At 47.8% G+C, this 27,436-nt stretch overlaps 2 protein-coding genes across 3 annotated transcripts in view; both read right to left on the reverse strand.

The window, feature by feature from the left end:
* LOC111160772 (protein phosphatase 2 scaffold subunit Aalpha) overlaps window positions 1–16,377 on the reverse strand; it is a 43,501-nt gene extending 27,124 nt beyond the window's left edge. For both annotated transcript variants that reach the window (XM_022524117.1, XM_022524118.1), the window contains exons 1-2: window positions 16,226–16,377; window positions 960–1,050 (exon numbers count right to left, since the gene is read on the reverse strand). In XM_022524117.1, coding sequence (XP_022379825.1) covers window positions 960–1,050; window positions 16,226–16,303 — 169 coding nt within the window. In that variant the 5' untranslated portion in view covers window positions 16,304–16,377. The remainder of the gene's footprint in view (window positions 1–959; window positions 1,051–16,225) is intronic.
* Window positions 1–27,436, reverse strand: part of LOC111160767 — a 618,405-nt gene that overhangs the window by 108,942 nt on the left and 482,027 nt on the right.

A 27,436-nucleotide genomic window follows, 5' to 3' on the forward strand; every position in this document is an offset into this window, starting at 1 on the left:
AGTGGGACAGAGGATTTACCTCCAACTGCTGGTCCGGTGTGCATCAGACACCGTGCCGAGTGCTCTGTGCGCATCTTCAGACAGGGGTGAGTGGGGCGGCCGAACTGCTAACACTCAGCAGTTCTTGCCATGTGCTGAGTGTGAACTGCATGAGCGCGTCACGCGGCATCTTATTTAATCTTCGTACCCGCTTACACAATTAGGCCCATCTCACACCAGAGAACCAGAGGCAGGCAGATGGGAAATACCCTGCCCAGGCCACACAGCTAGAAAGTGGTGGGGCCTGGATTTGAACCCAGGTCGTCAGGACCCTGAGTCATTAGCCAGGGCGGTCAAGTCCAGCTAGCATGTCCAGACAGACAAGCCCTGCTGAGGCACCTCCTCCAGCCGCAGGATCTCAGGCGAGCGCACTCCTTCACCGCTTCATCCTCAGGGTCCTCACCTATAAAATGGGGGCAGGGCAGCAGTACTCCCCACCTCAAGGCGCTGCTGTGAGATTAACAACGGGGAACACCACCGATGTGTCCTTACTGAGCACAGGCCCCCATTCTGAGGACCCCGAACTAACCCAACGCTCACGAGAGAGGGTTTGGAGCACTGCCCGGCACATGGCAGCAGAGGACACTGTCAGCAACTACTCGTATTGTTACTCCACGCTCGTATCGGTGCCACAGCACGCGTGTGCTTACCTGTACTTTGTACGTAAAAACTCCAAAGAACGGTTAGGTTAAGTGACTCACCTCACGATACCGGCTTTTAACTGTTAGTGCTGATTCAAAGCTGGCTCCAGCTGCCTCCAGACCCCGCCGACCGATCCTGCCCCCTACCCCGCCGTGCCGTACCTGGCACAGGGCAGACGCTATGGTATGTTAGATCCCTAATGAGCCCTCTGTCACCTAACGAGAAGCAACCCCCGAGAGTCCCCGCTCCACCTGGACCCCAGGAGTCCACCTCTTTACCTGTCAGGAAGGGCAGGAGCTCGCTGCGGGTCCTTTCCACACCCAGTGCCAAGGCGATGGTGGACAGTTTCTTGATGCTGTTGAGACGAAGCTGGTGAGAGAACGAGAAGAACAGGGGAGAACATTAGCGCGCCTGGACTTAGGGGTGTGTGACAGCGCTGGACCCAGGCAGCCTCTGGAAGCCTAATGTAAGGATGTGGCGTAGTAACTTGGCACACACCTACCAAGCGACTGAGTCACTAAATTACGGTGTTAGCAGCGGCCTCAGCGAAAGCACCCACTGAGTGCTACTGAGGAGACACCCCCGCAGGGGTGTTTCCAAGACCATTCTCTACAACTGCACACTGCGTCCTCACACGGCTGGTCCCCCTCCTCTGCTTCGTCCCCTCCCGCACTCAGCATCACCTGACATGCTCCAACAGGGGTGGCCACATTCCGGCATGTTTACTCTGTGCCAGGTCCTAGGCTGGGCACTCACACGTACAGGCTCTCACAACAACCCAGAGGTCAGATGTGTTATAAGCCCTTTTCTGCATAGGAGGAAACAGGCTTAAGCAGCAAAAGTCCCTTCTAAGGGTCACACGGTTCAGATGCTGTGGGAAACCCAGGACCACCAGCGAGCAGCGATGACGACAGAACAAACAAGGTAACAACATTGCTACACAAGCAGGAGCACCGTAAGCAGGAGTAACAGCACCAGCATAATGCGTTGAAGAGTGGCCCCCTGAAGATATGGTCTGGTCCTAACCCCCTGTACTCAAGAATGTGAAAATAAGGACTTTGCAGATGTAATTAAGTCAGCATCTCAAGATGAAATCACCCCCAATTTAGCGGGGAGCCCGTGAAACAGTGAAACAGAAAATACATTTAATGGTCTCTGCCCCTGGTTCCTGGGGAGAGCTCCTAAAGCCCTTGGAATTTCCTGAGCGACAGCACTTCTTTCGTTCCAGTGAAGCGTATCTTGGTGGGCTCCTGGATGGGGACTGGTCACCGGAAAGACCAAGCCATCGTCAGAAGCTTGGAACTTTCAGCGCTACCCTCAACGCTGGGAAAGTGGCTGGAGATGGACTTAATGATCAATCATGCCTACGTCATGAGCCTTTCATAAAATCCTCAAAGTACAGGGCTTGGGGAGCTTCCAGGTTTGTGACAACAACCAGGTACCAAGAGGGTGGCACACCCCAACTGCAGAGGAACAGAAGCCCCTATGCGGAGGACCCGTCCCGATCTCACCCTGCGTCGCTCTTCATGTGCGTGTTCATCTGAATCCTTTATTGTATCTTTTATTAGAAATAAGCTGATAGGGGCGCCTGTGTGGCTCTGCGGGTTAAAGCCTCTGCCTTCGGCTCAGGTCATGATCCCAGAGTCCTGGGATCGAGCCCCACGTAGGACTCTCTGCTCCGTGGCGAGCCTGCTTCCTCCTCTCTCTCTGCCTGCCTCTCTGCCTACTTGTGATCTCTGTCTGTCAAATAAATAAGTAAAATCTTAGGGAAAAAAAAAAAAAAGCTGATAAATGTTAAGTGTTTCCCTGAGTTCTGTGAGCTGTTCTGGAAAATCATCAAATCCAAGGACAGGATCATGGGACCCTCCAATGTGTAGGCAAGTCTGACAAGTTGTGGGTAACGTGGGGACCTATTACTTGAGACAGGCACCTGAAGTGGGGGCGGTTTCGAGGGACAGAGCCCTTCACCTGCGGGGTCAGCACTGCTTCTGGTTAGCACTACAACTGAAATGAACTGTAAGACATGTAGCTGGCACTGCGGAGAACTGCGTGGCATGGGAAAAACCTCACACATGGTATCAAAAGTGTGGAGTGTGGTAGTGATGGGAGAGTCAAGGAGACATACGGAAGAGCGAGTTTTCTCTACACAGCCAACAACTGTGTCCTGATGAAACAGAAAAGGGGGAACCTGGGTGGTTAAGCCAGTCAGTAAAGCATCTGCCTTTGGTTCAAGTCATGATCCCAGGGTTCTGGGATCGAGCCCCACATCAGGCTCTCAGCTCAGTGGGGAGTCTGCCTCTCCCTCTCCATCTGCCTCTCCTCCAGCTCATTCTCTCTCCCTCTCTCAAGTAAATGAAAGTCTAAAAAAAGAAAAGAAACAGAAAAGGAGTAGACATGGAGACACGGGGAACGGAAGGCCACGTGAAGATGGAGGGAGAGAGCGAGGGAATGTATCCACAAGCTATGGAGCGTCAGGAATTGCCATCAGCCACCACAAGCCAGCAGATATGAAAGGAATCTTCAGAGTCTCCAGAAGGAAGCAAAATTGCTGACACCTTACTTCAAATTTCTGGCCTCCAGAACTGTGAGAATAATTTTTGTTGCATTAAGCCACCAAATGAGTAGTGCTTTGTTGTGGCACCGAGGACTCTAACACGCTTGGCTAACACAGGACAGGTCTCACGTGAGCATTTAGGTGTTACGACCTCTCTCAATCCTCTCACTCCCAGGGAGGCTGGTATCCAACACCCCCTTTCAAGACTGTGAACACAGGGACCTGAGAGAGGCAGACACGTGCCGAAGCCAGCGCCGAGAGAGAGCTGGGACCCCTGATGGCACAGCCCACCGGGAATGGAAACCCTTGTTTCTCCAGCACAATAGTGTGGCCTCTCCTCCTGGCTCACCGGGCTGTGGCAGAAAGAGGTGAGGTCATGCGTGTGGGGGTGGAGGGAAACACCCTGGAGAGTGAGTAAGCCACTGCTGGGCACAGAGAAGGCATCCTCTTCCTGGAAGGGGAGGCACAACAAGAAGGGACTCTCTCAGCCAGTGCTTTTCCCAGAGAGGTCTGTGAGTGACTGTGATCCTACATCAGTTTCCTGGTCCCGGGGCTTAAAAATCTCAGAGATCACAGACAATACTGTCACTCCGAGGAAATGTCATGGTGGCCTCTCCTTTCAGAAAAATGCATTCACATTTCTCATACGGTCACTGGGTATTTGGGTTTAACGTGGTCCAAACACTCAGCTCTCCAGCACCAATGAACCTAGAGATGAAGTATTATGACAACTGCATCTTATTTAGCCAAAAAATAAATCACCTATAGAGACAGACCCGCAGAAACACAAGGAAACATGGTGAGCACTAACGGTGAATGACTACAGGTGGTGGATATAAACCTTCCCTGTCAACTGCTGGCAAGTACGGATTTTCAGCATCTTGGGCCACAGAGTCTCTGTCCTAACTACTCAACCGTGCACTGACGCAAAAACAGCCACAGAACCACACAATATGCAACCCAACAGGCAAACTGCATCTGCAAAAGCAGACCATGGGCTGAAGTCGGTCCACGGATCGCAGTCTGCTGGCCTTTGTCCGACTCTCAATGTTCTGCAGGTCTGAAGTTCTCCATAATCCAATAGGGGGGCCTACTGACTTAGATGCCTGTTTCCTTCCTCTGTCGCCTCCCAGTTAGAGCTCTGGGTTCCCCTTTCAGCTGGGCAATGGGGAAACGCATCCAAGGGCCACGGCCCTGACAGCTGAGCAGCAGCCTTGAGGACAAGACACTAGCAGGGGATGAGCCTAAGCGTAGCGCCCACAAGAGCCGCTGCCATCTGACTGCCTGCTAGGTGCCAGCCTGCACCCAAGCGCGCGACGTGGAGAAGCAACATATCTGATCCTTAGAAGTGAGCTCTGAGGCAGGTGTTGTTCTAACAGCGAGGATGCCCACGCACAGAGAAGCTGTCATTTGCCAGAAAAGCAGCAAGAGCCCAGACCGGAAGCCAGGCACCCAGACTCTTCATCTCAACAGCTCTATATTTAAGAAAGGTGCCCAAGGGGCGGGTGCGTAAGAATCAGGCCATCTCTGCCATGCTAGAGAGCCCCCTTCCCTCCTGCTGTCCCCAGAGACGCTGGTTTTGGTGTCACTGAAAATGTCAGTTTGCCTTCCTCAGCACAGACAGCACCAGGAACACTCAAGAAAGGTAGGGAGGCGCTCTGGGGCCAGAGGGTCTGGGTTCAAGGCTAAGCACCTTTACATATTAGCTATGGGATCTTGGGCCACTCTGTACCTTTCTGGGTCTCCACTTCCTCACCTGTGAAATGGGGATTAAACAGCACCATCCTCAAAAGGTTACTGTGACTGCCAAGTGACATAAACCTGGGAACACCCTTCGACTAGCAAACACAATAATGACAGCTTTGACCTCACCCTGTCGACAGCACCCTGATTTTGTTCGGGCATCTCAAGAAGGGCATGCATGGCAGCAGGCCAGCTCTCCCCCGCCCCGGGTCTCCTTTCCTTTCTCTCCCGGTAAAAGTAAAATAACAGCAAATACTCCATGGTGCATACTGTGTGCCAGGCACTGTTCTAGGAGCCTTCATGTCTTAACTCATTTGATCCCGCATTTAGATTCAGGATCACCCATTACGTGGCCGAGGAAACAAAGGCACAGGGAAGTTAAATGACCTCTCCCAGCTCATAGGCGGCAGAGCCAGGATGAACCCCAATCACCTGGCTGTTAACCAGTTGCATCAATTTGTATTTCTGTGTTTTTAATTTGGGGGTGTGTGTGCCCACAGCAAGTCTAAGAACCATAATTTTAAACAGAGGAGAACACAGACAACACTGGAAGTGCCCACAACGGCTGCCACGAGATGTGAACGGTCATGATTCCCACAGGCTTTTGCTGACGCTTCCTATACTTCGCTATTGTAATACTACAATTCCTAATAGGAGGAAAGTTAAATTGGAGTTACAGGTTATTGAAAATAAAGGTGTTATTTTCCCCACCCGAATTCATGGACCTGTGCTGGAATTTGAGATGGGACCCAGGTTAAGGGCTTCTGCACTGACATTTCTGCAAAGATGACAGTCAAATGGCCTGCAGACACATGAAAAAGTGCTCCACATCACTCGGCATCAGGGAAATACAAATCAAAACCACAGTGAGATCCCACCTCACACCAGTCAGAATGGCTAAAATTAACAAGTCAGGAATCGACAGGAAGCGGAGAAAGGGGAACCCTCCTACCCTGTTGGTGGGAATGCAAGCTGGTGCAACCACTCTGGAAAACAGCACGGAGGATCCTCAAAAAGCTGAAAATAGAGCCACCCTACGACCCAGCAATTGCACTACTGGGTATTTACCCTAAAGACACAAATGTAGTGATCCGAAGGGGCACGTGCACCCCAATGTTCATAGCAGCAATGTCCACAATAGCCAAACTGTGGAATGAGCCGAGATGTCCATCAACAGATGAATGGATAAAGAAGATGTGGTATCTACAAACAATGGAATATTATGCAGCCATCAAAACTGAAATCTTGCCGTTTTTAACGATGTGGATGGAACTAGAAGGTATTATGCTAAGTGAAATAAGTCAATCAGAGAAAGACAATTATCATATGATCTCACTGATACGAGGAATATGAGAAACAACACAGAGGATCATAGGGGAAGGGAGGGAAAAGTGAAATAAGACGAAACCAGAGAGGGAGACAAACCGTAAGGGACTCTTAATCTCAGGAAACAAACTGAGGGTTGCTCTCATGGAGGTGAGTGGGAGGGATGGGGTGGCTGGGTGATGGACACTGTGGACGGTATGTGCTATGGTGAGCGCTGCAACTGTCTAAGACAGATGAATCACAGACCTATAACCCTGAAACAATATATATGTTAATTAAAAAAAAATAGAGCTCCTGCACTGGGTTATACTGCCACTCATAACCCCTGGTTTTCAGCTATGCACATGACCCCCAGGAAAAGACATTTCTGAATCGCTTTTTCATCCAACATGACAATAACGCCTGGCCAGTGAAATCCCAGTGGGAATGGTGTGTGTGACTTCTATGAAGTGTCCATAAGGGGATCTGTGGTCACACTCATCTTCCCTCTTTCCTGCATAGAATGGGGCTATGATGGCTGGGCTTCAGCAGCCACCTTGGGATCATGAGGTGAACCTGGAGATGGGGAGGGCAGGATGGGTGACATGCAAGCAGAGTACAAAGTGGAAGAGCCTGAGACCCTGACACCCAAGAGAGAAAGAGTGCCACACCAGTCGCATTGCCTTCAGACTTTTTGGTCATAAGTCAGAAATAAACCTCAAGCTATTTAAGCCTCATTTAGAATTTTCCCCTTATTTATAGCCAAACTGAATTCCAGTGAACTCAGCACGTGACCTAGTTCTGGACAAAGAGACAAGGGCAAGTCAGCCTTCAACAAAGACTCTCCTCCTTGGGAAAAAAGGGAGGATGACAAGGAAAAAAAAAACTTCTCTGTCCGAGGTCAACCCCTGCTTCCAGTGTGGTTCTGTGAGGACTTAACGACAACAGACAGAGCAGCGATCTTGTGGCCACACGAGGCAGCTCAAAGGAACAGCATACTCTGACCCAATTCTGTGACAGCCTTGAGCTGCCGAACTGGTCATGTAAGGAAAAAATGAGCCCTTAACTTGCTGGAACAACTGTTGGTCGGGTTCTCTATGATATTCCTGTTGGAGCAGCTATTAATAACATCAACAAGAAATCCTTGCTGTCCTCGATCATGGCACAGTGCTCAAGTCTACCCTGTGCACTGTCCCCCAAGCAAGTTCCTGTCAAGCACCCATGACGTTCCACATACATGGTTTTGTGACAGCCTGTCACCCCGGGCTGGGGCTGCCTCTGTGCCCAGCGGCCCTCAGCACACAGCCCAGTACCTGGAGACACAAATACAACATCTCCCTTCCAGCCACCACATCCACCTGTAGAAGCACTACTCACTTTTTAAGGTCCGTGTTTCCATTGGATCCACCAAGTTTCCCTGACACAAACACGTACAGTGTGACCCCAGGGAGCTTCCCTGTCACAAATGTGTATGGTGCGAGCCACAGGCAATCCGCCTTCCCTTTGGAGTGAAATCCAAAGGCCTTGCTATGGCCTATGAGGCCCAACAGAATCTAGCCCCTCCTCACCCACTCTCACTGCCCACCACCCCCATACCCCTGGATATCCTGTCACAACAGCTTCCTCGACTTAAAACCAACGCAACACCACCCTCACCCAGCTCTTCGCACTCGCTGATATACCATTTCCTCAGCCTGAAACACTCTCCCTCCAGTCACCTCAGGGCTTCCCCCACTTTACTCAGACCTCTGTTGGATCCTCACATGCGAGCACCCAGGGGAAACAGCATGCCATCTCTCCCCACATGTAAGCGCTCTCAGCAGTCCTGACACAGACTTCTCTGTTCAGTTTGTCCTTCCCCACTAGAACACCAGCTTCACAGGGCAGGGACCCTGTCTTCTTCCCCCCGTGCCCCAAGAACCTAGGACAACACCTGGCATGGAGTTAGAGCCCAATCAATATCTGCAGGATTTTTTTTCTTTTAAATAAAGGAACTAGGGCGCCTGGGTGGCTCAGTGGGTTAAGCCTCTGCCTTCGGCTCAGGTCATGATGCCAGGGTCCTGGGATAGAGCCCCACATCGGGCTCTCTGCTCAGTGGGGAGCCCGCTTCCCCTCTTTCTCTCTGCCTGTCTCTCTCCCTACTTGTGATCTCTGTCAAATAAATAAATAAAATCTTTAAAAAAAGAAAGAAAGAAGTAAAGAAATAAAGAAACTACAGATGTGAATACAGGCAGAGATAAAAGTGTCTAGGGGAGTACGTTCCAGACTGCTGCTGTCTGGAACAGGTGGTGGCCGGCAACAGGGCGCTGGGGTCTGTAACGTAAGGTGTGTACCTTAACATGGAGCCTTGGCCGGCCAGGGGCAACGCTCAGTGAGTGACAGAAGTCTCTCCACCTCCTACAGTCCTAGTCTATGTATCTTTCTTCCTTGTTCCACAAAGGATCACGTTTTTTTTGTTTTTTTGTTTTTTTTTTAAAGATGTTATTTATTTGACAGAGAGAGATCACAAGTAGACGGAGAGGCAGGCAGAGAGAGAGAGGGAAGCAGGCTTCCTGCCGAGCAGAGAGCCCGATGTGGGACTCGATCCCAGGACCCCGAGATCACGACCTGAGCCAAAGGCAGCGGCTTAACCCACTGAGCCACCCAGGCGCCCCAGGATCACGTTTTTAAATGAATATAATGTGTGTGGGTGGGAAAAACCAAGCTGCCACCTGGTAATCATTTAGCATTGCTCAAGAGTGAAAATGGGCATCACAACCTGTATTTCTACATTATTTGAAGAAATTTTTAAAAATATATAATAAATGAGCATGTACTCTGGCTTTACCTACTAGCTAAGGGTCCCTGGGCCAATCTGGGCACCTTGGAGCTTCCGTCTCCTCCCTGTAAAATGGGAATGCACAGCAGAGCTGACCTCACGGGACTGCTGGAGAGTGACTCGGGACTTGCATAGGGAGAGCCTGGAGACAGAGCCTTGCAGGCGGCAAGCACCTCACTGTTCGCTCTTCTTCACCATCGCTCCTTACGTATTTCACGTTTTGGGGGTGAGGCAGCGGGTAGTAAGCGCTGCACGCTCAGAAGCCGCCGCGCCGGAGCGAGTACTTCTCACAGCAGTTTGCCTGGCATGATAACTACTCATGGATGTGCCTGCTTCCCTTATCTGGAAGGTGACCTGTCTCCGGGACAAGGGTCAGGACTGTTACCAATGGTGATTCCTGAACCTAGTACAGGGCCAGGCTCACTAAAAAGCATAAAAAGAAACGATTTCAGTTTTTGAACACTCAATTACACTTTAGAGTACTTATGTGCCAGGACCACAGCTAGGTGCCCCACACACGGTCTCCCTGTAATTGCTACCACAGCGGCAGAGGCACACACCAGCCCCACAGTCATTCCAGAGCCAGGCAGGCGGGGCAGAGAGGAGCGCGGGGCAGAGAGGAGCGCGCAGCCACCCGGGGAACCGCGGCGCACGCTGCAGCGGCAGCCCGCTTCTGCACTGCCTTCCTACGCAGCCGTCCCCCAGTTTAACCACCCCGAGAGCAACCTTGGCTCTAAGTTCCGCTTCACCCGTTGCCCGCGCACGCCGTGAAAAGAAGTCAGAGCTTTAGGTCCGTGCTCCGGAGACATGGACGCGGGGTGAGCTGCCGCAGGGTCTGAGAGTGGCCAGTGACTGCAGGGTCTTTCTGCGGTCCGCCCCACTAACCCCACACCACCCAGCCTGTGAGTCTTCCACCCTTTCTTCACGTAACAAGAAAATCAAGGCCGAAGGGTTGAGGAACTTGTGAAGTGGCTGGAAGAGCAGAACTCAAAACCCCGGTCTGCTCCCACCGTGGCACTGTTGCCCTGTGTTACTTTCAGTCCTAGACTTTGTCTGCACCGGGGGTTCAGCCTGGTGGTGAGGACGGAGCGCTGTCCTGGAAACACAGTGCCCCTGGCTATTTCCTAGCGTCGTTACTTACATAAATGCCACGACTCACAGTCAAATTCATAAACTGATTTAAACAAGCCCAATGTAAAGGAGACTTCTGAAGCCCTCGGGGAAATCTGAGGTTTAGCGGAGCCTGAGGGATCAGAATGGCCTGGTCTGGTGCAGATGACAGCAGCGCGGTTGTAAGGACATCCAGTGTGAGTGAGACATGCGTAACACAGCATGTGGGAGAAAATGTCTGAAGCCTGGAACTGACTTTTAAAACACTTAAAAACAAACAACCCCCCCACAAACCTGAGGGAGGGTGAGGAACGGGTGAAAACATGCAGCCATTTCTGACATCAGATATTTAACTACTAAAAAAACTTCTAGAGGAAAGTAAATTAGCACCTATCTCTGATGTCGTTTGTGAGGACTTAACGAACTCATGGCGCTGCTGGGTGCACAGCAGGGTTTCTACACCGTGGCAAGACTGACATCTGGAGCCGGAGCACCTCCGCGGTGGGGGCCGTCCTGTGCATCAGTAAGACACTGGGCAGCATCACTGGCCTCTCCCTGCGGGATCCCAGATGCACTCCCCCCACCGGTCTGACCACCAAAAATACCTCCGGACCTTTGTCTCCTGGGGAAGCACAGTCAGCCAGAGCTGAGAACCACTGCTCTAGAGGAATCAGGAAAAGAACAGTCTTTAAAGGGCACCCGGGCGGCGCAGTCAGATGGGCGTCCAACTAGAGATGTCAACTCAGGTCATGACCTCCCGGTGCTGGGATTAAGCCCCACGTCAGGGTCTGCGCTCAGCAGGGAGTTGGCTTCTCCCTCTCCCTGCTCTGGCTCATGCACGCGCTCTCTTAAAAAAAATAAATAGAACAGAACAGTCTTCGAAAATATTCAGGCACCTCGCCTTGACAAAGCCCCCCATGATCTCATCCCCACCGTGACTACTACAGGCCAACACTTACCAAACATTCACAACACGTCAAGCACTGTTCTAAGCATTTCCCACGTACCATACTATTTAATCCTCACAACCCCCTTACAAACTCCTAAGTTACAAAATCACTCCCATTTTACAGATGAAAAAACAGAGTCTAATAGAGACATAGCCTCTCACCCAACAGACCACGCTGTAAGTAACACGGGGCCCTGAACAACTGGGTACTGCAGTCCGGCCTCTGCCTCTTACTGACTGGGAAGGCCTGAGGTGAGGGATGCCATCTCTTTGCACTTCACTTTCCCAAGTATAAAACACAAAAAGCTACCACAACGGAACAAGGTCATCACATACTGAACGCTTACTTCCACGCAGCCACTTAATTTGCCAATTCCACTGCATCTTCACAATCTCCCCAGCAGATGCTTCTTCCTCATCATTACGCCACTCCACAGACGAGGAATCCCAGCCCAGTGAGAAAAAGGAATTGGTCCAAGGACACACAGGGGACAAACTAGCAGAAGTGGGATTCAAAGCTGTCACCCTTGACTCCCCACTTCACCACCCAACACATTACATCCCACCCACCAGCAAATCCTCCTGTCAACATACCCAGAGTTTAACCTCTACTCCTTACAACCACGCCAACGCCGGTCCTGGGTGCCAGCTCTGCAAGGACACCCCAACGGGTCCATCTGCTCCTGCCCGGCCCCTACTCAACAGCCAGGAGGATCCTTTAGAATTAAGCCAGAACATGTCATTCCTCCGCGCAAAGCCTTGCAAAGGAACTGAAACTCACAGAAGCCCTTGGCCTGGTCCGCGGGCCTTCACTTGATCTCACTCCAGACTAGTCGTCACCTCTCACCACTCTGCCGTTCTTCCTGCTTCAGCACCGCTGGCCGGCTTGCTCTTCTCTGAACACAATCAGCACGCGCCCACCTCAGGGCCTTCGTACCAATTAGGTACAATTCTCCCTCATTTCATTCAAGTCCTTGCTCAGTATCACTTCCCTAGTGACCCTCACTTCCTCCACTATCACCTCCTTGACTACCCTATCTAAAAAGCAGCGCTGAGGAGTGTCTGGCGGGGCTCAGCTGGTTAAGCAGCTGACTTCGGCTCAGGTCATGATCTAAGGGTGATCTAAGGGTCCTGGAACTGAGCCCCACAACGGGTTCAGAGGGGAGTCTGCTTCTCCCTCTCCCTCAAATAAATAAAAAAAAAAAAAATCTATAAATAAATAAATAAAATAAAAAGCAGCCCTGGGCTTGCTCTAGACCCTGGAGCCTGCCTTATTATTATTTTTTATTAACCTACCTTATTTTTCCAGTAAGCAATTACCGCCACTGACATCACACTATCGATCTACTGTCTGCCTCCTCTACTAGAACACAAGCCCATGAAGCAGCAGCTTCGCTGTTTTACTCCCTGCTGTATTCTAGCATTTAAAACGGTCTGGTGCATAGAGGTGCTGAACAATTATCTGCTGAGCAAATCAATCAAGACTAGAGGGTTCCCAATCCCATGTTCATTCTAGTATCCTAGATTGTCTCATTAAAGACCAATTAAAATATCTGGCATATGAATATAGTCAGCAAGTTTCTGTCCACCCCAAATTCCATTCTCTCCTTAGGTCCTTCATGTCCTTTGGGAACCTTTCCTGGGTCCTCCACTTCTCAGCCGCATGAATTTGACCAAGCTACATACTAGGCTGTGCTTCAGTTTCCTGCTCAGGAAGACACAGGACCTACTTCAGAGGGTGGCGATGAGAATTCTGGAAGCTCATAAATGCACTGCCCTTGGTAGCAGTTAGCTTAGAGCAAGCGCCCAACAGATATCCACCATTATCGTTATTCATTCAATCCTTTCTGCGCTCCTCTATTCTGAGGCCTGTACTGAGCCGCTGAATCCTGAGAGATGAATCAGAGCCAAGCCTCAGAGCCCTGCCCTCGGAAAGCCCATACACATGGGCACAGATGCAATCTCTGAGATTTTTGTCTGATTCTTGAGAAAACGTTCAAACTCCTTTTAAACACAGATCTGTATGTACCAGCATGAAAAGATAAGGAAGAAATACTAAGTGAAAAGTGCAAGTTGTAGAACAAAATATTTAGTGTTTAAAAAAATAAAAACCCACTGGCTTTCTTTTTCTATATATGAATACAGCATGACCTAGAGTCAGCACACACCGACAGATATATAATGCAGACAATAAATGCAAGCCATACAGGTAAGTTTATATTTTCTGGTAACATTAAAAAAAAAATACTAAGCATACAAAATTAATATATTTTATTTAACCCAATGTTTTTATCATTTCAATGGGTAATCAAGATGAAAAGCTTCACCCTGATGTTTAACACTCTCCATAGCATGTCTCTGAAATCTGGTATGCATTTACTTACAAGTACATCTCAACTCAATCCAGCCACATCTGATGTGTTCAAGAGCCACAGAGCGGCTACTACACTGAAGAGCACATGTCAGCCAAAGTCTGTGCAGACCTGGTAACGGGCTACTCTGGGGGCAGCAGGCGGGGGCAGGCTGGGGAAGAGAGGGTGTGGTTTAATACAGAGGTGTTTAAGTCTAAGGCGGACACTCTCCTTACTGTAAAGAACTAGGTAGTAAATATTTTAGCCTTTAAAATAAAAGCCTCAAATATCTGTCTCTGTGGCAACTACTCAATTCTACCCTGCTGTTGTGTCACAAAAGCAGCCATGGATAATATGTAAATTGAAGGATCTGTGTTTTCAATAATACTTTATTAAAAAATAAAATGGCAAAGGCCACCCCTAGCCATATGTCAATCCCTGTGATGAGGGAAAGAAGCAGAAAATGTTCACCTTTAGCCCCGAAGGCTGACCTACAGCCTGCATAGTTTCAAAAAGGACCAGAAATTAGCTGTTTGCTATGTTCTTAAAGGGTCTCATGACTACCTATACATCTCACCGATAGTTAATACTAAGCGAAATGACAAGCACCAGAGAAACCTTGTGAAAGTAGTTTTATGAGTAGAAATTCGAAAAAAACATTTATGATCTAATATTCCCTGCACATCCCTGCCCCTTGAGCACTAAGCATAAAACCACTGGCTTCATAGAGCAAAAGTACAGCTTCTTCTGTCCACAGTTCCCCATGCTATTTAAATAAACTTGTTAAGCTGCATCGTAAACACTTCAAGAACTCTTTCTTGAACCATGCTCAATGATCTGGCAACCCCTGGTTTAAGTCACTGCTCACAAGATCCTTCTGAGTCATAGCCTCCTTCATCTTCATCTCCCAACACCAACAGCTCATTCTTTTGGCTCCAGTCATACTGGCTTCCTGCAGTTCGCAGAACATGTGTTGCACAGTGCTGCCACAGAACCTTTGCACTGGCTTCCTTTACCTGGAATGTTATTCACCAGATACCTACGAGGACCTGTTCCTCATTTCGCATCTCTGCTCAAATGTTCCCTTGAAGGCCTTGCCTAGCCATTCCCTCTAAACTTGTAACACTCCCCCGTCCTCCACATCCCTGTTTCATTTTTCTCCAAAGCACTTACTGCCATCTTACAGAGTACACGCTTCAACTGTCTTCTCGTCTGTCTCCCCACACTATAACATAAAGCTCCACGAGGCCACTAGTTTTTGTCACCTTGTTCCCTCTTGTATACCTGTGCCTAAAATAATGCCCTACTCAGAGCTGAGGCCCAACACTAACTGATTCACCATCACAATACCCTGCCGTTGCCTTCCCACATCTCACACCTGTTAATACTGTATTCAGCTGTTTCACATCTGCTGCCTGTGTAACAACTGGTGTCACCGTTAGATCCTCAGCACCATAACTGGGATGTGGCAAATGTTCACTGAACAAATGAATTCACACAAGAGCCCTATGAACTAGATAATTACCTCCATTTGAGAGAAGAGGAAAGCAAGGACTAAGGAGATTAACCGACTTGCCCATGTCAATTAGCAAGAAGTGGAAGAGCCAGGAGTACAACAGCAGCCTGTCTGACTCCACAACTTGTGATGCACCTCGAACTTCAGAGGCTGGGCCCAGTGCCATCCGCTCAATTTAATAAACAAAAATTGAGGCCCCTATAAAGGGAGAATGGGGCCTCTTCAATTACTACTCCCAATAATTGCCGCTAACATTTATTGGGCCCTTAACAACAACGAGGCACCGTTCTATTTCACTTGTAGTCCTAATTCATCCAGCCCATCACAACCACCCAGTGAGGCCTGAACTATTATTAGCCCACATTTCAGGGAAAACAGCCCCAGAGCCGTGAAGTAATTTGCACAAGGTCGCAGGGCGGGTGGGAGGTGGAGCTGGGATGGGCAAACCGGGGAGTCCTTAGTCTTCTCAACCACTCGCCAGCACGGCTTGGCCGTGCCCCCATCCCACTCACCAGAAATGTGCTAACCTGTTGAATAAACTGCCCACCCGCTGTTCGGCAGGATCCCAGAAGCGGGAAAGAATTTCCGCGTAAATCCGCGCTTGAATTTGGCTAGTTGCCCCCTTGGCAATCGGAGTGTTTTCGCCGCCCCTCCCCTTCGGGAATCTACAGCAAAACTGAAGAGGTAGGGAGAGCAGGAATCGGAAAGGCAGCGTCATCTCTCAGACCCCATTTATAAGTTCACCCCACAGTGCTGAGGCCCAGCCGCCAGAACGTAGGAAGGAGAAAACCTACCAGGGCCCCGACAAACCCGGGGCCCCTCCCCCACTCGGAGCGAGCCTCGCGCCCCCATCCCCAAGTGGCCATTCAGGGGCCGCCGCCAACCACCGAGCCCTTTCCTCTGCCCCAAGTGGCCGAGCCCCCTCCCCCGTCGCTGCTTCCCAGGACCCGGGCCGCCGCGCGCACTAGGCAGGCCCGGGACCCCTCCAGGGAGGTCTGCCTCCCGCCCTCGGGGGGCTAATACCCAATCCCGGGCGCCGTCTCATCCAGTCTTGGGACCTGGAGACGTGAGAACTGGGCGCTGATTGGCCGCCGCCCCCTTCCGCCACTCCCAGCGAACACTGAGCTTTCTCCGCGAGGGCCGTCCGTGCCCCCATTACCCCTTCCCGTATTCCCCAAGACCCCCGGGGCCTCCGGACCTGAACATCCTCGTTGCGAAGCTCGTCTATCAACACCGCAATGGGGTACAGCGAGTCGTCGCCGTCGGCGGCCGCCATCTTGGCTCCGTCCCGTCCCTGTCAGACTGCGGCCGGGGCCGTGCAGAAACGGGGGCAGGGAGGGGTAGGGCCGTGAAGAGGACGAAAGACGAGCGTGGGGGCGCCTGAGCCACTTTACAGGGGCTGCCCCACGGTCATTGGCCGCGCTCCGCCGGGCCAACCCCGCATTTCGTTGGTCCGGGCAAACGAAGCCCCGCCCAGTGCCCATTTGCCATTGGTCGAAGGCACTGAGGTCGGGCTGCCTCCGTTTAGCAGAGAGCGGAAGGAAACGGAAGTATGCGGTATCTTAGCGACCAAGATTGTACCCGCCTACGTCGCCGCTAACAAGGAGCGAGACGAGCAGTTGATCCCAGCCAATAAGTGGAGGGATTCAAAGGAGGCAAAACCTGTCCTCTGGCGAGTCCGGCACAAAGTTTCTGCGCATGCGTCGCTAGGTTTGCATGACGTCATGTGGGGACCCAGACGGCCTGCAAGTTTTGGCTCCCAAGCTAGTGGCTCTGGTGGTTGGCGGCCCTGTTAAGGGCCACTTTGTGAGGGAGGAGACGCGAGTGCGTCTTTGGGTTTTGCCTCATTATGCAGTAGCCTAAAGAAGAGTGGTGACTTGCCTTACTCTCTGGATGAAATGCAAACCCCTCAGACTGATATTCAAGGTCCTTGTAGATCTGTAGATCTGGTTCCTAAACCGGCCTTAAGCACATCTTCTACTCCCCGTTTTACATTTCAGCTGTCCTGGAAGGGGCGCCTGGGTGGCTCAGTGGGTTAAAGCCTCTGCCTTCAGCTCAGGTCACGATCCCAGGGTCCCGAGATCGAGCCCGGCATCGGGCTCTCTGCTCAGCAGGGAACCTGCTTCCCTTCCTCTCTCTCTCTCTGCCTGCCTCTCTGCCTACTTGTGATCTCTGTCTTTCAAATAAATAAATAAAATCTTAAAAAAAAAAAAAAAAAAAAGACCCTCAGCGGTCCTGGAAAACTAGCGCCCTCTCACGACGCTATGCGTTTTCCCGTCAAACAGCCATTTATCCACACCATCCCTTTACTTCGAGAGCAGTTTCTATGTAATGCTCAGATCTCTGCATAAAATGTCTCCCCTTCACTGCTTCTCTTCAGCCTTGGTCCTCCAGCCCCCAGAACCACATACAACGACCACCACCACCACAGCCCAACCCTGCGTGTCTGTCTCTTGTCTCTGAAAGTCCATCCCTAGGGCTGGCACTGTGACCATGCGTTGGAGTCTGTCTCCTTACACAGAATGGAAGAAGTGTTATGTCTGACTAATGTATGTTCCACGCCTCACTCATCAAAGCCCCCACCCACCTCTGAGAACCACCTTAACAGAGGGATTTGGGGGATGGGGGAGGGAAGCCTTGGGATGCTTCTTCCCCCTTCATCGAACCTCTTGAAAGGCAAGGCTGAGCTAGGACTCCTGGACACGTCTGAACTTCAAACCCATGTTTCTTTTTTAAAACCCCCACCCCACTACTTAGGAAACTGCTCCCCATAAAAAGGGGATGGTGGTGGCATTGCATATTTCAATTCTTGATCTCCATGTGCCCAAGATCTCCCCACCACCCTACCAGCTCACTGAGACTATGCGTCTTCATAGCTAAGGGTACATTTTGAATATCATACGATTTTATTTCTCAAGTATATCTCAATAATGCTGGGGAGGGCGGCAGGGTGTCACAAGCGTGCCCTGCAGAGAACCTCTGAGTCAGAAAATGGCTCAATCAGCAGCTTGATTCTAGTAATCTAGTAATCTCTGTTCCCCTTACTATAGGCATCTAAATGAGTAACCCAGACAAGTATTTCAGCACTGCAATTGGTTTCCACAATTCACAGCCCAAAAAGGAAGTGGATGGAGGGGGTCCTTAATCTGCCAGTCTATAGTTTTCAAATAACATGATGAATCGCTAGACCCTTGGCAGCAGCCCAGGTTTCTGAGATGTGACCAATGAAGGAAGGACCTGCTTCTGATTTCCGTTCTGCAGAGTGGGCACTGAGACTAACTGGACCCAGTGGCTCCAGGGACACCATTAGGTTTCAGCTGACCTAAACCATCAGTGTCAGTGCCATGCATTTAGGGCACTCTCAGAGGACTGAGGGTTCCTAGTGCCAGTGGCTTTGACTACAGCGTGGAGCTTAAAATTTCCTGTGAAGCGATAGGCACCACTTATTCCTGCCAAGCTGAGTTGCTGCTAGAAAGACCAGCCTTTGTTCCTGAAATGGGCTTTCCATGGGACACAGGACTTTGGGGACCCTTCCTACACTGTTACAATTGAGTCCATGTTGCTGCATTCTAAACTTGGAATATCAGGCCAGACAGTTGATGTAGTTTTTGAATGTTGGTGAGGTCTGAAGCCGATGGCTAAAAAGAATTCTTGAGACATCGTTGGTGCAAAAAGGTGATTTTATTAAAGCGTGAAGTTTTCAAGAGAAATTCCATACACTAAAGAGGACCTGTAAGATATCGGAGGACTTGCTGTTTGTCAAATTAAGGTTGTTTTTTTCCCTCTAGCAAAGCTCTAATATTAAGACACTGCCTTCTGGAAGTTAGGTTATTGGTAAGAATGCTTTTTTCTTGTAAATTTCATGTAAGACATTTGTAAACTGAGGGAGACTCATGTCTTGCAGGACTGTAATCTCTGTAAGTTAATCATTTGTTTTTCCTTCCCTTAGTTGTAGGACAGCCAGGATTTTCACAGTCAGGGTGAGGTGCAGGTAGAGAAGTGTTACTGGGACACAGAGTCTTTCATTTGCCACCAGTGGGGTGGGGGGAGTCTGAGATATGAATTTGGGTATAAGCTACCCAGCCTATGTAATTTTCTTATATCACTCCACACAGCCTGAGGGAGGCCCCAAAGACCACATCAACTCAGCTTCTTTCTGCTACTATGGCAACTCCCAAATGTCAGTGCTTGTAAGGTTCAATTGCTATCCCATCCTCACTGCCAAGACTGTCAAGAAAGGTAAAGGGTGTAAGATGTTAGCCCATTTACAAACCAGTAAGTTAACCTATCAGTTGCATGGATGCTGGGAGAAGACATGAGACTCCAGGGATAGAGACAAAAGGTATTCTTATTCATGCCCAAGAGGCAGCAAGAGCTTCTGGTTCACATCTCTTCCCTTCAGTTCCACATATATTATCCCATATTCTGAATGAATTTAAATTTGTTAGCTTATCAGAAAAAAAATTCACTATCCATATATAACAATTCAATTCTGGAAAGACTGCTGATCTAAATTTTAAAGTGATATAATGTTTTTAAAATAAAACAAAGAATGAAACTTGACCTTTCTCTTACACTATACACAAAGATAAACTCAAAATGGATAAAAGACCTCAACGTGAGGCAGGAATCTATCAAAATCATAGAGGAGAACATAGGCAGTAACCTCTTGGACATTGGCCACAGCAAATTCTTTCAAGACATGTCTCCAAAGGCAAAGGAAACAAGCAAAAATGAACTTTTGGGACTTCATCAAGATCAAAAGCCTCTACACAGCAAAGGAAATAGTCAACAAAACAAAGAGGTAACCCACAGAATGGGAGAAGATATTCACAAATGACACTACAGACAAAAGGCTGATATCCAGGATCTATAAAGAACTCCTCAAACTCAACACACAAAAACACATCAAAAAATAGGCAGAAGACATGAGCAGACACTTCTCTAATGAAGACATACAAAGGGCTAACAGACACATGAAAAAATGTTCATCATCACTAGTCATCAGGGAGATTCAAATCAAAACCACATTGAGATACCACCTTACACCAGTTAGAATGGCCAAAATTAACAAGACAGGAAACAATGTGTGCTGGAGAGGATGTGGAGAAAGGGGAACCCTCTTAAGTGTAAGTTGGTGGGAATGTAAGTAGGTGCAGCTGCTTTGGAAAACAGTGTGGATATTCCTTAAGAAATTAAAAATAGAGCTACCCTATGACCCTGCAATTGCACTACTGGGTATTTACCCCAAAGATACAGACATAGTAAGTAGAAGGGCCATATGCATCCCAATGTTCATAGCAGCAATGGCCACAGTCGCCAAAATGTGGAAAGAGCCAAAATGCCCTTGGATAAAGAAGATATGGTCCATATATACAATGGAGTATTATGCCTCCATCAGAAAGGATGAATACCCAACTTTTGTATCAACATGGATGGGACTGGTGGAGATTATGCTGAGTGAATTAAGTCAAGCAGAGAGAGACAATTATCATATGGTTTCACTTACTTGTGGAGCATAAGGAATAACACATAGGACATTGGGTAAAGGAGAGGAGAAGTGAGTTGGGGGAAGTCAGAGGGGGAGACAAACCATGAGAGACTGTGGACTCTGAGAAACAAACTGAGGGTTTTGGAGAGGAGGGGGATGGGGGGTTGGGAGGGCCTGGTGGCGGGTATTAAGAAGGGCACGGATTGCATGGAGCACTGGGTGGGGTGCATAAACAATGAATCTTGGAGCACTGAAAAAATAAAATAAAATTTAAAAAGAAAAAACAAAGGACAAGAATATCATTGTAGCCTCAGAATAGGAAAGTATTTCTTGGACAGAATAATAAACTTTATGTATAAAGGAGGGAATCGTTGTATTACTATTAAGCCTTTTTCCTCATCAGAACAGGCACAAGACAGGTGCACAGAGAGGATGAAAAACATCAACAAAAGAAAAATGTCCAACACATATACACAATCACTATAAATCAATAAAGACAATGCAATAGTAAACATGGACAAATTAAACTAATATATATTTCAAAAAAGGTCAACCAATGTCCAATAAATATCTGAAAGGATGTTCAACTTCCATAGTAATTCAGGAAATGAAAATAAAATGACGACTTGGTACCATCACACACCAACCAGAGGTCAAAAATAAAAATAAAATCAAACCTGTTGGGCACCTGGGTGGCTCAGTGGGTTAAGCCGCTGCTTCAGCTCAGGTCTTGACCCCAGGACAAGTCCTGCATCAGGCTCTCTGCTTCAGCAGGGAGCCTGCTTTCCCCCACCCCCTGCCTGCCTCTCTGCCTACTTGTGCTCTCTGTCTGTCAAATAAATAAATAAAATCTTAAAAAACAAAGATCAAACCTGTTGGCAAAGATGTGGAAAATCTGAAAATCTCCCACATGGCTGGTGGGTATGAAACTTCCTACAAACATTTTTCAGACCTGTTTGGCACTGTCCTCTTTTTTTTAAAATCTTTTTAAATTAATTTTATTAACATGTATTGTAATATTTGCCCCAGGGGTACAATTCTGTGAATCATCAGGCTTACACATTTCGCAGCACTCACCCTAGCACATACCCTCCCCAATGTCCATAACCCAACCACCACCCTCTCCCTATGCCCTTCCCCACAGCAACCCTCAGTTTGCTTTGTGAGATTAAGAGTCTCTTATGGTTTGTCTCCCTCCTGATCCCATCTTGTTTCATTTTCCCCCTCCCTACCCCCCAGAGCCCACCCTACATCTCAAATTCCTCTTATCAGAGAGATCATATGATAATTGTCTTTCTCTGATTGACTTATTTCACTCAGCATAATAGCTTCTAGTTCCATCCTCATTGTTCCAAATGGCAAGATTTCATTTCTTTTGACGGCTGCATAGTATTCCATTGTGTATATATATACACCACACCTTCTTTTTTTATATAATTTTTTAAATTTATTTTCAGCATAACAGTATCCATTGTTTTTGCACCACACCCAGTGCTCCATGCAATCCCTCTCTAATACCCACCACACCTTCTTTAAACATTCTTCTGTTGATGGACATCTAGGTTCTTTCCACAGTTTGGCTATTGTGGACATTGCTGCTATAAACATTCAGGTGCACTTGCCCCTTCGGATAACTACATTTGTATCTTTAGGGTAAATACCCAGTAGTGTGACTGCTGGGTTGTAGGGTAGCTCTATTTTCAACTTTTTGAGGAACCTCCGTGCTGTTTTCCAGAGTGGTTGCACCAGCTTGCATTCCCACCAACAGCGTAGGAAGTTTCTGCTTTCTCCACATCCTCACCAATATCTGTCGTTTCCTGACTTGTTAATTTTAGCCATTCTGACTGTGAGGTGGTATCTGATTGTGGTTTTGGTTTGTATCTCCCTGATGCCAAGTGATATGGAGCACTTTTTTTTTTTAAAGATTTACTTTTATTGGACAGAGAGAGAGAGAGACCACAAGTAGGCAGAGAGGCAGGCAGAGAGAGGGGGGGAAGCAGGCTCCCCGCCGAGCAGAGAGCCCGATGCGGGGCTCGATCCCAGGACCCTGAGATCATGACCTGGGCCGAAGGCAGAGGCTAAACCCACTGAGCCACCCAGGAGCCCCCGGAGCACTTTTTCATGTGTCTTTTGGCCATCTGGATGTCTTCTTTGCAGAAATGTCTGTTCATGTCTTCTGCCCATTTCTTGACTGGATTATTTGTTCTTTGGGTGTTGAGTTTGATAAGTTCTTTATAGATTTTTGATACTAGGCCTTTATCTGATATGTCATTTGTGAATATCTTCTCCCATTCTGTCAGTTGTCTTTTGGTTTTGTTGACTGTTTCCTTTACTGTGCAAAAGCTTTGGATCTTAATGAAGTCCCAATAGTTCATTTTGCCCTTGCTTCCCTTGCCTTGGGTGATGCTTCTAGGAAGAAGTTGCTGTGGCTGATGTCAAAGAGGTTGCTGCCTGTGTTCTCCTCAAGGATTTTGATGGATACCTGTCTCACATTGAGGTCTTTCATCCATTTTGAGTCTATTTTCATGTGTGGTGTAAGGAAATGGTCCAGTTTCATTTTTCTGCATGTGTCTGTCCAATTTTCCCAACATCATTTGTTGAAGAGACTTTTTTTCCATTGGACATTCTTTCCTGCTTTGTCGAAGATTAGTTGACCATAGAGCTAAGGGTCTATTTCTGGGCTCTCTATTCTGTTCCATTGATCTATGTGGCACCGTAGACGCTATATACCACTGCCAATGAATGATCAATAACTGCATGCAGCAGTAAATTCACAAACAGCATAGGAAATGACAAAAGCTAAATAGAAAAGAGGTCATGCTCCATTACTTCCTTCTCAAACTCAACACCCCAAAAAACAGATAATCAGGTCAAAAAAATGGGCAGAAGACATGAACAGACCCTTATTCAAAGAAGACATACAAATGACTAACAGTCACATGAAACAATGTTCATCATCATTAGCCATCAGGGGAATTCAAATCAAAACCACATTGAGATGCCACCTTAGACAAGTTGGAATGGCAAAAATTAACAATGCAAGAAACAGCAAATGTTGGAGAAGTTGTGGAGAAAGGGAAACCATCTTACACTGTTGATGGGAATGTAAGTTGGTGTGGCCACTTTGGAAAACAGTGTGGAGTTTCCTCAAAGAGCTAAAAATAGAGCTTCCCTATGACCCTGAAATTGCATTACTGAGTATTTACCCCAAAGATACAGATGTAGTGAAAAGAAGGGCCATATGCACCCCAATGTTCATAGCAGCAATGTCCAGGATAGTCAAAATGGGGAAAGAGCCAAAATGCCCTTCAACAGACAAATGGATAAAGAAGATGTGGTCCATATATACAATGGACATATTACTCAGTCATCAGAAAGGATGAATACCCAACTTTTGCATCAACATGGATGGGACTGGAGGAGATTATGCTAAGCGAAATAAGTCAAGAAGATAAAGCCAATTATCATATGGGTTCACTTATTTGTGGAACATAAAGAATAGCATGGACATTAGGAGAAGGAAAAAATGAAGGGGGAGAAATCAGAGTGGGAGATGAACCATGAAAGACTATGGACTCTGGGAAACAAACTGAGGGTTTTAGAAGGGAGGGGCGTGGGGAATGGGTCAACCTGGTGCTGGGTATTAAGGAGGGCATGGATTGCATGGAGTACTGGGTGTTACACACAAACAATGACTCATGGAATATTACATCAAAAGCTAGTGATGTGGGCGCCTGGGTGGCTCAGTGGGTTAGCCTCTGCCTTCGACTCAGGTCATGATCTCCGGGTCCTGGGATTGAGTGCTGCATAGGGCTCTCTGCTCGGCAGGGAGCCTGCTTCCTCCTCACTCTCTCTGCTTGCCTCTCTGCCTGCTTTTGATCTCTGTCAAATAAATAAATAAAATCTTTAAAAAAAAAGACTAGTGATGTACTGTATCGTGACTAATATAACACAATTTTAAAAAATGCAAAACAGGCTAAAGTGACCTATGATGTTCCATACCAGGGCAGTCATGACCCAAAAAACTTCAGGGGGGTTGACAATATTCTGTTTAATGAACTAGGTACTGAGAACAGAAAAGTGATATCTTTCTGAACTTTTGTTGAGCTATGCACTTACGACTCGTGCAGGTGCCTTTTAGATTTTTTAAATACATCTCACCAATCGAGAAGATGGGATGTGAGAGGAGAGGAAAAAGATGGTGGAGGAGTAGGGGACTCCATTTCAACCGGTCCCCTAAATTGAGCTAGGTATCTACCAGACCATTCTGAACACCCACAAAATCAGCCTGAGATGTAAGAAGATATAACTGGATCTCCACAAACATAATTTTCTCCAGTGGTTGGTCTTGAACTATAAAGTGGGGAGCCGTGACTCCGTGGGGAGATATCAGAAAATAAACGGAAGGGAGGGAGCTGCCATAAGTGCCTGAGCCGGGAAGGTGAAATAACACAGGAACTCACAAAAGCCTCCCACACTGGGGACCGTGCACAGATTTGAAGACCCCAGTAGCAGCAGGGAAAGGACTTTAGGGAAGCCCCCTAGACTGAAACCTGGAGCTTTGGAGGTGCATGTGTGAACTGGGGGCAGCTTGTGGTTTTAGCACAAAGGGCAGAGACGTGCCCAGAATGGAAGTGAGGGCTGTGAGTACTGCAGTGGGGCACACACCCTAGGACACTGTGGGTTTTAGCAGCAGATGGACAGAAACAGAGACAGTGTGGCCTGAAAAGCTCAGTGAAGATCAGACGGATCTCTCTGTTTGGAGACAGAGCTTTGGATATGGTCATTTCTGCTCTGACTTTTGGAAGAGATGCAGAAAGCTGCCAGAGAACAAAAACCCCCCAAAAACAGTTTTCACTGAGCCCATCCCCCCCCCCCAGGGGGCAGGGCAACTCTGCCCAAACAGAGTTGCCAGAGTAACAGTGAGACAGGCCCCTCTCCCAGAAGACAGGCTGGTCCACAGATAAGCTAAACCATATGATAACTGACTCTCTCTGCTTGACTTATTTCACTCAGCATAATCTCTTCCAGTCCTGCCCATGTTGATACAAAAGTTGGGTATTCATCCTTTCTGATAGAGGCATAAGACTCCATAATATCTAAGTCAAGCAGAGAGAGTCAGTTATCATATGGTTTCGCTTATTTGTGGAGCCTAGGGAATAACACGGAGGACATGGGGAGGGAGATGGAGAGGAGAAGGCAGTTGGGGGAAATTGGAGGGGGAGATGAACCATGAGAGACCGTGGACTCAGAGAAACAAACCGCGGGTTTTGGAGGGGGGGGTGGGTGGGAGGTTGGGTGAGCCTGGTGGACGGTATTATGGAGGGCACGAATTGCATGGAGCACTGGGTGTGGTGCATAAACAATGAATTCTGGAACACTGAAAAGAAATTTAAAAAATAAATAAAATTAAACAAAGAAAAAAGAATACGGGTTAGAAGAACAAGAGGCCAATAGCCCTGAGATCCTTATAAAACGGGTGCATCTTGCTTGGGTTGTGACCAATAATTTGGGCTCTTTATATTCCCTCAACCACCCCTCAACAGAATAACTAGGAGGAACCCCCAACACAAGAAAGAACCAGAGAAAGTGGCCTCTGCCACAGAATTACTGGATATGGATATAACCAAGATGTCAGAAATTGACTTCAGAGGAACAATTATCAAGGTGATATCTAGGCTTAAGAAAAATATTAATGACAATATAGAATCTCTAAGGGCAAAAATGAGATGTAACCAGGCCAAACTTAAAAATGCAATGAATGAAATGCAGTCTAAGCTGGATATGCTGACTGCCACGGTAAACAAGACACAAGAACGAATTAGTGAGATAGAGGATAAAATGATAGAAAAGATAAGGGGGCGCCTGTGGCTCAGTGGGTTAAAGCCTCTGCCTTCGACTCAGGTCATGATCCCAGGGTCCTGGGATCGAGCCCCGCATCAGGCTCTCTGCTCAGCAGGGGGCCTGCTTCCTCCTCTCTCTCTGCCTGCCTCTCTGCCTCCTTGTGATTTCTGTCTGTCAAATAAATAAATAAATCTTAAAAAAAATGATAGAAAAGATAGAAATCGAGGCCACATGGGAAATACAAATTAAAACCCAAAGAATCAAACTGTGAGAGATTAGTGACAGAATGAAACTTTCCAATATCGGAATTATTAGGATCCCTGAGGGGGTGGAAAGAGAGAGACATCTAGAAGATATATGAGCAAATAATACCTGAGAACATGCCTAATCTGGGGAAGGAAACAAGCATTCGTGTCCAAGAGGCAGAGAGGATCCGTCACAAGATCAATGAGAACAAACAGGTGCCACAACATAAAATAGTATAATTTGTAAATCTTAGATTCAAGGAAACAACCTTGAAAGTGGTGAGAGGGAAGAGATTTCCTATGTACAGAGGGAGGAACAATAGAATAACATCAGACCTATCAAAAGAGACCTGGCAAGCCAAAACGGGTGGCAAGACACATTCAGGGTACTAAATGGGAAGAACATGCAGCTAAGGATACTTCATCCAGCAAGGCTGTCATTCAGAATGGATGGACAGATAAGCAGCTTCCAAAAATGGCAGAAATTGAAAGAATATATGACCACCAAGCCAGCCCTGTAAGAAATATTAAGGGGGGGTTCTGTAAAAGGGGAAAGACCCAGGAGTGATATAGAACAGAAATTTACAGAGACAATCTATAGAAACAAAGATTTCACAGGCAACACGATGACAATAAAATCATATCTTTCAATAATCACTCTCAACATGAACCGCCTAATGCTCTCATGAATTGGCACAGGGTTGCAGATCAGATAAAACGACAGGATCCGTCTATATGCTGACTACAAGAGACTCATTTTGAACCTAAAGATACATTCAGACTGAAAGTGAAGGGATGGAGAATCATTTTTAATGCCAAGAGACTGCAA

This window comes from Enhydra lutris, unplaced genomic scaffold (assembly GCF_002288905.1).
Source record: "Enhydra lutris kenyoni isolate GAN:26980312 unplaced genomic scaffold, ASM228890v2 scaffoldscaffold77, whole genome shotgun sequence".
NCBI lineage: Eukaryota > Metazoa > Chordata > Mammalia > Carnivora > Mustelidae > Enhydra > Enhydra lutris.